Raw genomic sequence first — 16,332 nt, forward strand, 5'->3', positions numbered from 1 at the left:
ACCCTGTCTCAAGGTAGAATCTTGAGCACTATGGCCAGTTACTCTGCCAACATTGTCAGAAGGTGAGTGGGGTTACAGATCTCCTGCCAAGACCATAAGAACAGACATGCCCAGGAGGAGCCTTACCTTCTGTTCCCCTTGAGGATCTATCAAGACACCATTGTAGCTAATGGATAATTTAAAACCATCTTGCACCTACGATGACCCAAAGATTCTTGTGACAGTGACTATAATTAAAATGCGTACCTGCAGTGTTAAACTCTCTGGCCAGTTGACTATCTGCAGATTGAAAATCTGTCCAAAGTGAACTCGGAAGTCAGCCCCGAGTGGCCGACTGCTGGTCCTGGACACTTCCTTGTCATTGAAGAGCACCTTCAAATGCACCGAGCGCCTCTTGACATCCTCCCTTCGCAAAACCTCCACCCTGCAAAGGGAGACCGTTCGCATCTGGGATTAGTATGACTTTGCTAAGGGTAACGGGAGTGTTTGACCACCAGGCACTGAACAGAATGAGATGCATTGGAGGCGACTCTGCCAGTCACTGTAGCCCTCACTGAACCCAAATAGTAGCAGGTCTTACAGAGCTTAATATAATAATTCACTGTGATATGGAATAAGAGGCACGGAAAATGCCACAGGGAATTTGAGAGCCGTGGTCCAAGTGTTGTTCTACAGTTTCCTTAATTTTTTTCAAACAAGCCTTATGTTTGCATCCCAGAGTTTTAAGTATACAGAAATATATTATTTGTTAAATGGAGTAAATTCAAACCCTAAGGGATAGCGGTGACTTATATTTGGGTAGTACATTTTATCCTAAAAATATAACAGCATATTGTAGCAGTTAGGTCAACTCTGCTTCTCCAAGATCAAAGCTTTTTCTTAACACTTTTCAGTGGTGAGTGACTGCTCCCTGAATGCAGCAGATTAAGAAATATGCTTTATTTTTAAAGGTCATTTGAATCTCAATAAAAGGTGTCCTGGCAAGCATATCATTCTTATAGCTAGGAAGTAAAAAAAAAATCAAAACCTCCAAAGAGTGGTCTTTAATTTTATTGCATTTATTTGTGGACACCCACCTGAAACACCAGTTATTGGTTAAGTCAATCGCAATTCAAGCTTGTTAAGGAAAGGAAAACATTAGAGTATAAAAATCCAGAATACACTCAGGATTTATGGTTGGTAATTTTCTTTTAAGTTGTGGTTAGATATACATAACATAACACTTATCCTTTTAACTATTTTTAAGTGTACAATTTAGTGGCGTTAAGTACACTCACAGTGTTGCGCAACCATCACCGCTATCCTCCTGCAGGATGTTTTTTTCATCCCAACTAGAAATCTGCACCCATTAAATTGGGTGGTAGTTTTAACTTTTTACATCTCTGTAATTTAGGCCCACCCCAGACATGAAATTGCTTGAATGACCTGAACAGTTTTTTTCTATAAGGGACATTTAACACCAAATTTCGAGAAGTATCCAAGACACCCAAAGACCCCACTCAGAGTTGTTTTAAGGCTTATTCTCAGTAACCTCATGCTACAGACACACATAAAACACCCCTTACCTGAGGGCCTGATGAAGCAGGTCGATTGTATCATTGGCTTGGGGTAACCTGGATATAGTCCCAAATCCCAGTGAAAACTCAGAAACTTAAGACTGAGATATACATTCTCAGTTGAAACAGGATTTGCCATAAAACACTGTCAAATCAAGGCCAAAGTTTCCCTTTAAAAACATGCTATGTAATCACATATTTTAAATGTTCATTACAGAATTATGTGGTATGGTATTTGTGGCCTGAAAATAGCTAATTTAGTGCTGGGGAATAGTTTATTTATGTATAGCCTCTGAATGCTATGAAGTTGAGAGAACACATGAAAATGCACAAGAAGTTACAATTTAAAAATAAATTATTAGCACGTTAACAGAAGTTTGAAACTAAGGAGGTTGTAGGAAGTCTTATAACATCCTAATTCATCCCTGCATCCTAATTATCTCTCAGGATGACTGACTGGATTAAATTCTCACTTTCTATTTTGGAATATTGAAGATTCCAGCCTAAGATAGTCCCTGTGTTCACTATAGGTCTTCTGTTTACTGGAGAATTAAACCTCGGATCTGGTGATATCAGTTATTTTAATAGATTCCCTTTAATAGATTACGATATGCTATAACATTCATCAGAATCACCTGGAAACTTTGTGAAACAGTTTTCTGAGCCCTGACCCAGAGTTTCTGATTCAGCAGGTCTCAGGTAGGACCTGAGAATTTGCATTTTAAACAAGTTCTCCAGGTGATGCTGATGCTGCTGGTCCTGGGGCTACCCTTTGAGAACTATCTCTATAAGATCTAAGAAAGAAATAAGTGGGAAATTTAAAAGATATTTGTATTATAATTTTTAAAAAGAGAATGAACATGTGTATTTATGAATATTATATGTATAGATTTATATACATAAAGTGATGCTTCTGATTGTTTCTTTTAGGTCTGATGTATGAATGACGAGAAATGTGTTTTATCAAATCTGGAGGGTGTGCTTCAGATGGCCTGACGTAAATAGGTATGGGAATATTTACAATTCCTGTGCAACGCTCTACAAGGCCTTCAAAGAGAGCAGTTGGCCTAAGGGGCTCCTGCAGTCAAGGGCCAATGAAAGACCTAGGTTTCTGTGCCAGGGAGCGGGGGATGCGCTACCGGTAGATGGAAAAGACACACTGAGGTTACAGATAAAGGCTCCAACTCAAAGGCCACATAGACAGCCACTGGGAAGAGTGCCTCCTACGGGCAGCTTCAAGTAATGGGCTCCTGAGTGGCCAATGGGATGCATTAGGTGGGTGAACCACATGAAATCACCAAAATACAGACAAATATCTGCAATTTCAAACCATTCAGTCTAATACATATTTATGATTTTCCTGATCATACCGTGTTGGTCAGGAGACATATGCTCCACACAGTGTGCAAGTGTGTGTGCACATGTGTACATCTAAGTGTGTGTGCATCACATGTCAACCTCATTGATGGTCTGAGTGTTTGCTCACCTGGGACACTGGTCATTGGGCGTCACGCTCCCCGCCAAGCTCAGCTCCGGGACCAGCATGGGCTCCCCAGGCCTCCTCCTGCTCTGGGCTGCTCTCTCTCTCACCTCTTGCTCTATTACTGCCTGATTGGTGGGCTCTGGAGGGACAGGTTTTACAGGGTCCTCCCCAGGATATGGTTCCTCCATCTCGTCATCAGGATGTTCTTTGACTCCTTGTTTCTTTTTCTTCTTCTTGGTCCTCTGTTGGGTAAGAGACAACCTTCTATCAAACAGGAATTTGGGAGTTTAAGAGCACAGTCTTCAGAGTCAGATAGACCTGGATGTCAACCCAGCTCCACGCAACCAGCTGTATGCACTCAGGCAGGTAACTAAGCCGCTTGACCTCCCCGTGCCCCAGTTTTCTCATCTACAAAATGGGGACAATCATAGGAAATTCCTCCCAGGGCTGTTGAAATGAGGCGATGCCTGTAAAGCACTTATCATAGTGCCTGGCCCCAGAAAGAGCTGAAAAAAGCTAGCTATTCGTGTAATCATTAGCACTACTGGTTAATGTAATCATTAACATCAGTTCTAAAGGCCAAGGACATATCTTGAAATTAAAGTAAGTCTTGTGAGCACAACTGGCATTGCAGCAGACCCTACTCTCTTACTTACTGGCCTTGGCTTCAGTTTTGCTGGGTCATGTGTACAAAGTTATATAATTTCCTGAGGGAAACCTGAAAGCATCAATACCCTATGTTCAATGGGACAATGCATGTAAAATTCTTAGCATAGTGTTTGACCCATACATGAGCAATTATTGTGTTGTTCCTTGTTCGTTCACTCAAATAGCCACAGAGTGATACCAGGGCCCTATCAATGGAAAACCTGGCTCTGGTATCAGCTAGCTGGGTGGCCTTTTACACAAGTGCATTGACGAATCATTTGCTCATCCTTTTGCCCCCTAGCAAGAAGGCAGGGAGGGAAACAGAGCAGAGCCTGCAGGAGACCCCAGTTTGCCTCCTCCTGTCTCAAGGGGTGCCCCAAGCTCAGCCCTGCTCAAGGCTGAGCGACTGTTTACATACTTGGGCTTTCTTCCAGGCTTTCCACTGCTGATGGGCACTTCTGTATTCATCCATCCTCTGTTCATACTCTTCCCTGTGCTCTTCCAATAGTTCACTTATTTCAGCTTGAATTTCTGCTTCATATGCTTCTTCGTCTGCTTTCTGGTCCACTTTTTCCCTTTAAAATAATTTACGGTACCTTAATTATTTCTTGGAATTAAGTACTAGAGTAATAATAACAGCAAATACCTGTATCAGGCTTGCCGGGTTGCAGGTTCTCTTCTAAAAGCTTTGCACATGTTAGCTCACAACCTTGTGAGGCAGATACTATTATCATCAGCATTTTATACTCTAGGAGACTGAGGCACAGAGCGGTTAAGTAACTGGTCCAAGAACACACAGTTGGTGAGAGGAAGACCTGGAATATGAGCCCAATCTATTTACTATTAAGCAGCAATGCTGCTCTGAGTTAAATAATCCATATGGTGTACTGACACAGTGCCCCTAAATTCTCAACTGATAGTGGTAGAAGTTTCATTTCAGTTATCTTATCAATTCTTCAAGTTTCTGAGGAACCACTTCATTTGTTGCTACTCAGTCCCTAAAACCACTTTTTTTGACTTTGGATTGATAATTTGGGTTTTTCTCTGATGATTCTGCAACACTCCATCAGGAGTTTGGCTCAACTCAGAGGAGTGTTTCCCACCGTGTGTTCTGTAGAACATTGGTTCTATGAGATGTCCTACAAAAAAAGGTGCTGTGGCCAAATCAACCTGAGATTAAATAGATGTGAGTTTCCTTGTTGCTAGTCTTTGCAGAGCCATTTATATGTTAATGGACAGTATGACTCTCCAGGAGGGAGCTGGTAAACAGGCGTACCCAACACATCCCACCCAGCTCAGCACTTGGGAGTTGTTGCAACTCATCCCGCATTAATCTCCTAATGTGATCAGTGTGGCTGGCTTGCAGGTTCAACTCTCCTCAAGTTCCTTGTCCCTTTTGGATAAACTTAGTCACATGCCTTGAGCTGACAAATGTTTGTTTATGTACATGTGTGAGCTGGTGATTTAGCAATTAACAGTCCCCTAAGAGACTCTAGGATACTACCGAAGAAATCACTTTTGATACACGGTTGTACCTGAAATTTATAAATATTGGGGAAATTTGGCTGAAAAATAATGTTCCATCTCTGATATACTGAAAAGCATTTGCTTTTCTCATTGTTATGCACAAGCATGAATAAGCTGGTTGGAATTTGACTATTTTGCAGGAAAAAAATTGTACTGTATCATAAGGTGGCTACATGAATGAAGAATGTGAGAAAAGGGCACTCCAAAAGAATTTAGAGGACAGCTACTTATGGGAGAGAAGAGGTGTTTAGTGTCATAAAAAGGAAGTTTGCAACCTTGAGGTGAGCTTAAGGGTAAATTTCCTATAAATTTTAGTTTATCCTAAACTTAAGAAGGTAAGAAGGAGAAAACAATATGGTGAATATTTATGTTCTGCTTCTGGGTGGGGGAAGTAGGCTAGGAGATGAAATGCGGAAGCAGAAACCCTGGAATTCCTGGGCGACATCACGATTTCTGTGGGACAGACTGTTTGAATTTGTTTTCCATCAACTAACATTAACTGAGCAGATACTGAGTGGCAGGTGCTCTGTTGGGGACCAGATGTCTAAAGGCGACAAGGTCCCTGCTCTCACGGAGCACACAGTTTCCTATTTGTCCTGAAAACTGTAGAATGTTTTGTTAGTCTTACGATAATTACAGCCCAAGAAAATAACAGTTTGCAACTATCTTTGGCTAAGATGTGGCTGTTTTCAAAACAAAAGATTAGATAATTGCCAAAATTTGTCACTTTTCATGTAGAAGTGCTGGCACAACACTTATTCAGAAGAAACAATCAGGAAGGGACCAAAACCAGCAGCAGAGACTCTCTTGGACTAATATGCAGGGCGTGTTTTTGTTGTGGTAGACTCTACTCTCAATCGTGTGTCAAAGTCTAGTGAATTAGGCAGCGTAAATGTGATCAAAGCATACTTTCTCTTCACCATACAGAAAGATCAATCCAAATGTATTGAAGATGAATGTGAAAGATAAAACTATAATGGTTATAGGAGACAATAAAGTAGAAAATCCACACGAATCAGGGTAAGGATTTCTTAAGCAGCATACAAAAAGCATCGATCGTAAAAGAAAAGACTAGCATATTCTCTCTCTTTAAAATTAAGAATTTCTATTCATTGAAAAGCAGCAAAGAGAGAGTAAAAAGACAACTACAGAGGGGGAGAAGATATCTGCAATGCACATCATCCACGAAGGGCTCGTGTCCAGGATATATGCCCAACCTACAAATTATGAAAAGGTTACAAAGCTGAACAATCCAGTTCAAAAATCACAAAAGGCTCGAACAGACACTTCGTAAAAGAGGAAATCAAAACAGCCAATTCATGTATGGGAAATATAAATTAGAACATGCCATCGGATGGCAAAATGCTAATGTGTAACAACACTGGGTGACATGTATGCTCTGGGTCCTATGGACCAACAGGAACACTGGTCAAAATACAGATGGGCACAGGCATTCTGGGAGGGCGTTTGGAATCAGCAAATAAGTATTTGGAGAAGCGCATCCCCGAAGACTTGACAATTTCACTTCCAGGTATATTTCTGGAAAGCTTAGGCACATGTACCCTAAAGACATGTCCAAAAAGTCTGTGGAAGTGCTGTATGACAGTTGAAAAATGGAATCAATTTGAATGTCCATCAACAATAAAGGGGACAAATTTTGTTATATTCATATAATGAAGTATTCTAAAGCAAATAAAATAAACTACATCTATGAGCCATAAAGCAGATGATCTCACAAACACAGTATTGAAGGAAAAAACACGTGTATTCACTAAAGAATACAAACAATATACTTTCACTTATGTAAGCATCAAATACAGGCAATATTAAACTGTACATTCTTAGGGATTACACAAAGATGGCAAAACTATAAATAAAAGCAAGAAACACTAATCATAAAAGTCCAGAAAATGGTTACTTCTGGGATGAAGGGGGACGTATTTGGGGATAGGAACATGGGGCCTGCCCAGGTACTGGTAATGTTTTCTTTCTTAACCTGGGGAATGGTTATATGGTTATTCATTTGTAACTTTTTTTGTAATTATTTTGTAAGCTATGTCTGTGTTTTATACATTTTTTCCTCCATATGATATAACCCAATAAAACAATTTTTGAAAAAAGCCTACTTTCTCAAAACAAGTTTCAAAGGCGTATTCGTAAACCTCTGGAACTCTCGAAGGGATTTCATCTCTTTCCAGACTTTTATGATGGTCTTAAGCAATGTTCGATCTTTTTCTTGTTCAATGTCACGCAGTTTTCTTGTTTGCCTACGAGATATAATACACGAGTATATATTAAAAAGTTATTTAGGCGTGTTTGTTTGCAAATAAAAAAAGGAAACTAATAATGTTATAGTGATAGTATATTTAATTTGATAGCTACAATATTTCTAAACAAGTACTAGAAAACCAAAAATACAAAAGCAAATTTGAAGACAATAGGATGTCAATCTGTTTTGAGAGGTTTATTTGATTTTGTTTTCTCTAGATGAATCTGACATCAATTAAACTAAATTATCTTTAAAAATTCTTATTAATATTATGCATCCTTAAACAAACAGCCACCTCGGAAGTTATGAAAATAAGGGGCCCAGTAAATGCAGTTTTCATGGACGAAGTTATTGTAAATACAGGGAAGTATGTTGCTGTCCTATTTAACACCAAATATATTAAAGTCTCTCTGTGTTAACATGAATCACAAATTCTACATTTAGGAGATGAAGTAATGTCACCACACGTCTTGGTGAGTTTTCAGTGCTAACTGGATTAACAATATTTTTGGCCTGATTTGAAGAGGCATCCTTTGAAAATGCTTTCATTCTTATTTCCATTATTTAAGGTGTTTGGGAATTATCTAGTATGAATAGCAGCCAAATCCAGACCCCAATGTACTCTATTATGCCATGAATTAATTAGTTGATTAGTTAATTAAACAATTGTTTTTTGAGCAACTACCAGGTGTCATTCCAGGGGACTTAGAAATGTCTAGGAGCGAGGAGTTGTCTCTGTTTTCAGGCAGTTTACAGTTTAGCTAAGGAGACAGAAACATAGATAAATAACTATAAAATAGAACATGAGATTTGCCTAAGAGAGTGCCTTGGGAACCACAGGACTGGATTCATCTCAGGAGAAAAATGCAGATTAATAAAAGGTTAAAAAAGGAAAAACTCATGAGGTACTCTGAACATTTAGAAGCTGGGCAGAGAAGGAAGATTAGGCAAAGGATGGTGAGAAGGACAGGTGGCTGGAGGGGCAAGGACATCCGGGAGATGGTGGTGTATGGAGCCGAAGGGAAGAGAGTGTCTCAACAGGTATCAGTACTGCCAAGAGGCCATGTAACCTGAGGGGCTGGGAGGTTCCATTCCACTTAGCAATACAGAGGCCCCCAGGGACTGTGGCAAGATCAGCTTCAGAGGTAAGGTGGGTGCAGGAGTGAGACAGGATGGGTTGCAGAGTGAATGGGAGGTGAGGGAGTGGAGACAACATGAATGATAAATGTTTTCCAGAAGTTTGGCTGTGAAGAGAAATACAGAGATAAAGTGGTAGTTGGATGGGGATCTGGGGTCATGGGATTTTCATTTCTTCAAGATTGAGCATGTCTGAGGGTAAAGATCCAGTTGAGAGGGTTAAAACAGTGTTTCCCTATATTGCATGAACATCCACGTTTCCTTTCTTATATAGCCAGGTTCCAGTTCAGAGGACAAGCAACGGGGTCATGATGCTATGGATGGAAAATAAGATGGAAAACACTTAGCATGGTGCTGGCTGAGGTTAGCTATGCCAATAAGGACTCAATGGATGCCTGGGGTGGGGCTTGAGAGCAGCTGATCAGCAGCCCCCAGGGGGCTTAAGGGAATGGGTCCACTTGATGATACATCCAGGAACAGATCATCTGCTTAGAATTTGTTTTACTGTCTAGAGAAAAATCAGTAAAGGATTAAGGGCCACTCTTTCACTGGGTCAGAAATGCTGAGTCTTGGAGGTTTTCATCTTCTGGGGCCGCAGAATGATTGCATGAGTCTGCTATCCAAGGGTCCACTGGGTCCACTGTCTGTAGGTCCCACACACGGTTCTGCTACCATTTTTCAAATACTGACTAATAAATACAATTTCATTTAAAACTATCATTGCATTCAGAACAGCTTTTTGTCACTTTTTCTTACCCAATGTTTGCTCAAACAAAAATTACTTTCATAAGGAGGCTGCAATGTATTTTTCTTTTAACATAAATAAGAATTTTCATTTTAAAACATACTCTTCATACTTTTATAACTACGGTATATAAACATCACTAATTTCCACTTTGCTGGAAGAATTTATAACTCAAGGCTAGATTGCAAAAAGAAAAGAAAAAGAAAAGAAATCATTTAAACTTTTTGACTTTTTAATTCCTATTCTAAGAATTTATTCTGTGGAAATACTCACACAAGTACACAAATACTTACATATAGGAATGTTAGTTAGAGTATAGTGTAAATAGTAAAAAATAAGAATAATACAAATGCCTATCAATAGGGGATGTAAGACCTATATCACGTCAGCCTTTAAACAATGATATAGACCCAGAGGTGCTGTGATAGGAAAAGGTCTAAGATGCATTTTACATGAAAAAGCAAGTTGCAAGATGGTCAGTGTAATGTAATTCCTTAAAGAAATAAAGTATATACACATAAACACATCTGTGTATGTATGTATGAGTTTATACACACACACACACAATGTTTATATACATATGGAAGAACTAGCAAAAAAGTTTTACCCATGATTTTCCCTGAGAGATGGGACTCTAGAAGGTGCTCACATTCTATGTTAATTATTTCCTTATTGTTTGGCAATGATCAGGGTTTTAATTTTTGAATTTTAATTATGAAAAATTCCAAGAGATAGAAAAGTACATATAATAAATAATATGATGCTTGTTAATATTTTGTCATGTTTACTCAGGGTTTTGTTTTTCTTTCTGATAAAATGTTATAGTTAGATTTGAAGATGTCCCCCATTCCATTCCCTTCCCTCCATCTCTGGAGGAAGAAACTTGCATGTGTCCTTTCCGTCCGCATGTACCACATATGTGTGTTCCTAGAACAAATGAGTATTGTTCCAAGTATTCTTTAGGTTTCATGAACTGTTCACACAGCGAGTATCCTCTTACACCTGAATTTTTTTCATTCAACATTGTTTTATCCATATTGATACATACAGGTCTAATTCAGTCATTTTAACTGTGGTATAGACATTCAGTGTAAGACTATACCAGATGTGTCCATTCTGGTAGGGGTTTATTTCTAGTTTCTTTTACACATGGTGCTGTGAAATCCTTGCCCACTTCTCCATGTGCACATGTGCAGGTAGCCCCTTAGAGTACACATATCTGAAGCCGAATTGCCGGGGCCCAGCTTATGGGTATTTGCAACACTTTGCTCATCTATTGGCCAAACTGATCTCTAGAGTGGTGGCTTTGGCATTTGTTCACACCAGCAGAATCTGAGAGTTACCCTATCCCCACATCCTCATTCTTTTATTGGACTTCAAATTTGGTGTTAAATGATGGACATGTCTCATTATTTCATTTGGCTTAATTTCACGGGGTTCGGTGCATTCAGAAAAACTGAGAAAATAAACTCTCAACAACATATCTAACAGGACAAAAAAAAAAAAGAGCAGTAGTTACAGTTACAGACTTTACTCACCGAATTTCAGATTTATATTCATTGATGGCTCTTCGGGTTGTATCAAGAGACTTAGGAGTTTTTGCTGGATTAAGGCTCACCTGAACAGCGTTTCTTAGAGCTTGAAGCTTAAAAAGATATAGATACAAGTTTTGAGTTAGAAACTCTCGTCCCTACTGCAGGTTAGTTACCTGGACCCACCCACTTCTCCAGGGCAAAATGATGCCAGCAACCTGTGAATAAACATTCAAGCATCCAACTGTCTCCACACTTTCACCAAAATGAACTTTGACAGACAGCTATTTCTTCTATTCTTAAAAAAAAAATAAAAAGAATAGTAAAGAATGGTTTATTTCTATCCTTGTTCTGTGGCCCAGATAATCGAGCTGCTTATGACAAATGTTGCTTTTACGTGTGTGCCTCAGAAACAAATTTTCTTTGAAGACTAAAAGCAGATCTTACTGGGTCCTGGATATACAATGATATTCTTGTGGTATGAAGAGGTCATAAAATTATAGACTCATAAAAGGAGGTATTGTGGCATTATCTCTTATTTGGGCAGTCAGGTTTTAAAGTCGGCATGAGACTAAAATTACCAATAGTCAAAATTAGTTGTGAAAATTCTACAGGATAGAATCACACTGGAAATAAATCCAGAACAAATAGCCATTTCTTTGAGCATTAATTGAAACAACTGACTTGTGTTTAGGTACCATGTTATAGGAAATTACATATAAAAATGAGAATGTCTCTAAGGACAGAGAGAGTCTCAAGCCATGAATGGTCTCAGCATCTGAGATCACATAAGCAAGACACAGCCACGTATCTTCCATCTAATACCCACTCCTGGTGGTGAAATCACTTGCACTGTCTGCACAGATCTTTCTCTTTAAGCCGAGTGTGCGCCATTGAATTTGCACACGTTAAATGTACATCTTCATAGCCTTCCTCTTGCCTCTAGGTAAGACAACATATCACACATCCTAGACAGAGGGAACGTGTGAAAGAGGCACATGAACACTGGCTGCTGAAGGTATTTTTGTGGTTTGGGCTCGTCAGAAGAACCAACCCTGTCAACGATAAGCACAGAAGGGTGTACCTTATCAGTAAGAAATTTTGCCTTGTTTCTCTGCCGTCTTGCAAGGTACTGGTCATATAATTGGGCCAACTTGGCTGCCAAAACATGCTCCCGGCTAAAACAAGGGTGATGAGTAAAGATTAACCCTGAAATATCAATGTCCAGTTGGAAATTTCCGGGAGGGTCTCCAGATCCGATCATATGCTGACTTCTGTGGACATACTTTACTGCCTGCCAAAGAGAGCAGAGTGTGTGGGGAACACGGTCAGAGCACTTACTAGATAATGATCTCATGCGCAACAGGAAAACAGTCAAACATTCAGATGCAGAATGCCTCCTACCCGGGCAAGCCAGGAGAAGGATGTTCTACTCCCTGTTTCCTGGAGCTTTGAGGGGTCTGCTCTTTCCTGAATTCTTGAAAAGTAAAATGAAGGACAAGGAGGGAGAAAAGACATCATTTCCATGTTGCTTTCCTATGTCTTTTAAATTTTCTCTCTCCCAAGTTGTAGTTCCAATCTTTGTCATGTAAGTTATCCTGTTTCTTGAAATCTTGAGTTTTGTAGCTGGTGATGTTGAAATCCTTTTAATGAGAGAAGCATCGATTCTAGTCCAAACTGATCATTATATGGATCACAAATACGCTCTCTATGTGGAGAAAGTTTTATTTTCTAGACAACAGCCAGAGACTAATTTTTGCTGAACCAAGCTTCCCGCTGGCGCCTAGTTTTCCTGGGAGGAAGGAAGTCAGTCTGCAAACTAACAGAGGAAGAGGGAGGTGGAGCAGCTGGATGTATAGAAAACAGGAATGGACTTTTCTGTTGGGACTTTCCTGGATCACTTGGGTGTACAGTGTATCAGATAAATCTCTCTGTTTTTATTCCACAAAATCTTCAAGATATTCTACATTGATCACTACTGCTCTTATGGGAATCTAGTGTTTGCAGTTGGGGAGCTCCAAGGTGGAGAGGAGACCTTTTTGATTTTGTGTCTTCATTTTCATTATAGTCACGGACTGTAGTCAGGATGTGGGCTTTGAGACACATCACTCCATCAATCCTCCCTTCTTGCAGAGGGGAGCTTTTGGAAGCTATTTATATTATCTGGAAAATGATAATAAAAGATTATGTGGCAAAAATGTATTATTTACAAGGTATGAAGTTAAATGGAAGCTGAAGATACTCTAGTCAGAATTGAAGCTTCTATCTTTCATAAATTGTGGGTGACGTGTTCAGTAATCTCTTCATTTAATTCTTCTACATGTTATCATGTAAAGACACTGAACTGGGGCCAGAAGTCTTGGATCCTAACTCTGGCTCTATCTTTAGCTTGCTCTGGAAACTTAGGCAAGTCACTACACATGTCTGTGCTTCTATTTCTTCATCTGTAGAAATGGGAGGCTGAGGAAAAAGATCCAGTTGGCATTTTGTAGATCACGAGGCATTATATAAAGCACTTCACATATGTCACCTCATTTATTCCACAGAGTTGAATGGGCGTCTACAATGCAGTGGGGCCAGTCTTCAAGCAGCAATAGATTTAGAGGGGAAAACAGGGATCTGATCTTTATAACATAAGGTGGAAGGGATAAGGCCTGGGATGTGCAGAGGGAGGGATGGAAACGCAGAGGAGGGAATTCCAGAGGTAGAATCCTAGATTATAAAATTCTAACATTCTCCCTTATCAGACTAACAACAGAGAAAGGAGGTCCAGATTGTGTGTGCGTGGGAGAGTGTGAATACACGTATGCATGTATATATGTACAGAAATGTATTCACATTTGTTATACAGTGTGATCTGCTTTTCGGTTACTGTAGTCATTGAAATAGCACCAATATTTGCATTTACAGCAAAACATATACATATGAGTCTTCATTTACTAGTAAATGTGTCATTGTGTTGTGTTGTCTGCTTTGTACTGGTATTCACAAATAAGAATATATGAATTCTTTCTTTTTAGCCAATTTCATATTTTTCCCCCCAGATTAGTAGACTATTAATATATATTTAGGATTTGTGATTTCCTGTAGGATTCCAATACAGTGTATCCTACATTTTTTTAAATAAAATAAATTTTCTCCTATAAATAACCTTCAGTCTGTCTTTGATGAGAAGACCTACAGAATTTTGTTTTTAAAAAAGTCCTTGTAAAACTGGGATCGGTTTACAAATATGGTAGAGTTGAACAGGAATGGATTGACTATATCTTAGTACCTTCCGAAATATGCTGAATTGAATCTCCATTTGGATTTATAGGGAGGAAAGACCACCCCAACAGAGATCATATGCCATTGATATTTTGTGCATTATGAAAGTCCTAGTTCTGATCATTAATATTCTTATACTTCAGACTAAAATGATGGAGGCCCATTTCTTCCCCCTTTCATTTGGGTAAAAATATTCAATTATAACCTTCCTCCCTATAAGCAGTTTTTAATCCGCATGTGGCCTCTATTTGTCTTATGATCACCCAGGCTAACTGGATTAATTAAGAAATTTCCATCTCACAAAGACATGTACAACTAATGTCAATCTGCAGACTTAGTGGAAAATTCTTCTCTAATGGCTTTGCTCCTGCTGGTTCTTGCCTTGCCTTTCCTCTTACCAGGGGCTTCCAGGGTTATGACATCACTTAGGGTGTGGCTCTCAGGTTCCATCTTGTACTCTTCTTGGTCTGAGTAAGTAACATTGGTAGCACGGTTCTATTTACTTGTAATGTTACCTAGGTCACCTGTTCTTTGTGTCTCCTTCCTCAAATCTGCATTAACCCATGGTCAAATGGTTGCTGGGGATCTCTGCTTAAGCTCAGCTCAACCAAGTAAAAAAAAGACTCCTGGTAGTCATTGGGCTAGACTGCTTAAAAGACCCAAACTCTCTTCCTATTAGGGAAAAAGAGCCTTAATTCCTTGTTTTTGTTATATCTGCTTTCCTTTGTTATATACTGAGAACTATTACAAAAACAGTAGCAACAATTTCCCCTAAGAATAAATAATATTTATAGGGTATATGATTTCAGTTTTGAAATTGATTTGGTTTTTCAGTCCTCAATTGAAACCGAAAACCAAAACTATCAGAGGTGATGTGTCTGGATTATCTGCTGATGTTCTTAGCATGTACAGAGATGCATGCCAATGGAGAAAAAAACTCAAAAGTTGTACAGAAAAAGAATAATTATTGTTGGGATTAAATACAGGTTTCTGTATTTGCCCTGGGAAAATAATAGCAACAGAGCCCGAATCCAGCCCAGAGTCTGTAGTAGATTCTATAGCTGCTGTTCTGGTTTTCCCTGGGAAGCTTTCTCATTCTCCATCTTGTAGGCGTGTCTCCAGGACCTGAGGTAGGTGAGCATATGTCCAACTTACAATTGACCAGTTTGTCCTTGGTATTAATAATGTGAACTTTGACGGAAAATGTGACCCCTTTCCTCTGGGGTTGCTAAACTTAAGTTATCAAGGGTCGCGTCCCCTAACACAGAGAATTCTGGCTCGCCTGCAGTAAGAGAGACTAAGGCCAGTCAACATTCAAGAGGACCAGAGAAAAGAGAGGTGGAGAGAGACCAGCTCCCAGCCCTTGTTCCCAGCCCCTGAGGCCCTGGTTCTTAAAGCCCCTCCTTCAGTTTTACGATTTATCTCCATATCTTTCCCAGTTTTGTGAGCTACCAAGTTCTCTCTTTGCTTAAGCTAGTTTGCCTTGGATTTCTGTCATTTACAACCCAAAGAGTGCTGACTCATGCAGTACTTATAACATAGTAGGTGACCGATGCTTCTGTGAAAAATTGATGAGAATTGTGGAAGGGGAAAGTGATCATTTTATCAAGTAGTAATTAACAAGGAGGTTGGAATCATGATAAATTCCTGAAATTGGTGTGCAGTTTTGAAAAAGAGGAGGCTCCTACATATATGCCTCCTGGGAATGCTAATCCATGTCTTTAACACTTGTTGACATTCCCCTCTCCCCACACTAGGCACAAAGTCTCTCAAAGGCCAAGTTTGAATGTTACTACCTCTGTATTCCCAGAGTTCAGCACAACTAAGAGTATAGTAGACTTTCAGTTAAGGATGAAAAGACTAAAAAAGAAAAGAAGGAAGGTAGGAGGAAAGGAAGGAAGAAAGGGGGAAGGAAGGGAGGGCGGGAAGATGGGAGGGGGAAGGAAGGAGGGACGGAGGGAGGATGGGACGGCAGGGGAAAGGAGGCTGTCTGGGCTCCTTTCAACAACCCCAACCCCACTTCGCTATCGTGATTAGGCAGACTACATTTATATTGTTTATGTTTTACCTGCAATGTCCCATTTGGCATTTTTATATTTTATTTTTAGATTAGTTCCTTCTTAAGATGTATTAAATTGCATTCATCTTTCTCATTTCAGGTTTAACTT

General features: G+C 39.5%; 1 protein-coding gene across 6 annotated transcripts in view; it reads right to left on the bottom strand.

Annotated features, from left to right (window-relative positions):
* CC2D2A (coiled-coil and C2 domain containing 2A) overlaps positions 1-16,332 on the bottom strand; it is a 116,047-nt gene that overhangs the window by 54,020 nt on the left and 45,695 nt on the right. For 5 of the 6 annotated variants that reach the window (XM_046656590.1, XM_046656589.1, XM_046656591.1 and 2 more), the window contains 6 exons: positions 11,982-12,191; positions 10,904-11,010; positions 7,341-7,481; positions 4,106-4,262; positions 3,043-3,281; positions 247-424 (listed from right to left, as the gene is read on the bottom strand). In XM_046656590.1, the coding sequence (XP_046512546.1) occupies positions 247-424; positions 3,043-3,281; positions 4,106-4,262; positions 7,341-7,481; positions 10,904-11,010; positions 11,982-12,191 (1,032 nt within the window). The remainder of the gene's footprint in view (positions 1-246; positions 425-3,042; positions 3,282-4,105; positions 4,263-7,340; positions 7,482-10,903; positions 11,011-11,981; positions 12,192-16,332) is intronic. The other variant, XM_046656594.1, reaches the window with a different exon arrangement.

Source organism: Equus quagga, chromosome 3 (assembly GCF_021613505.1).
Source record: "Equus quagga isolate Etosha38 chromosome 3, UCLA_HA_Equagga_1.0, whole genome shotgun sequence".
NCBI lineage: Eukaryota > Metazoa > Chordata > Mammalia > Perissodactyla > Equidae > Equus > Equus quagga.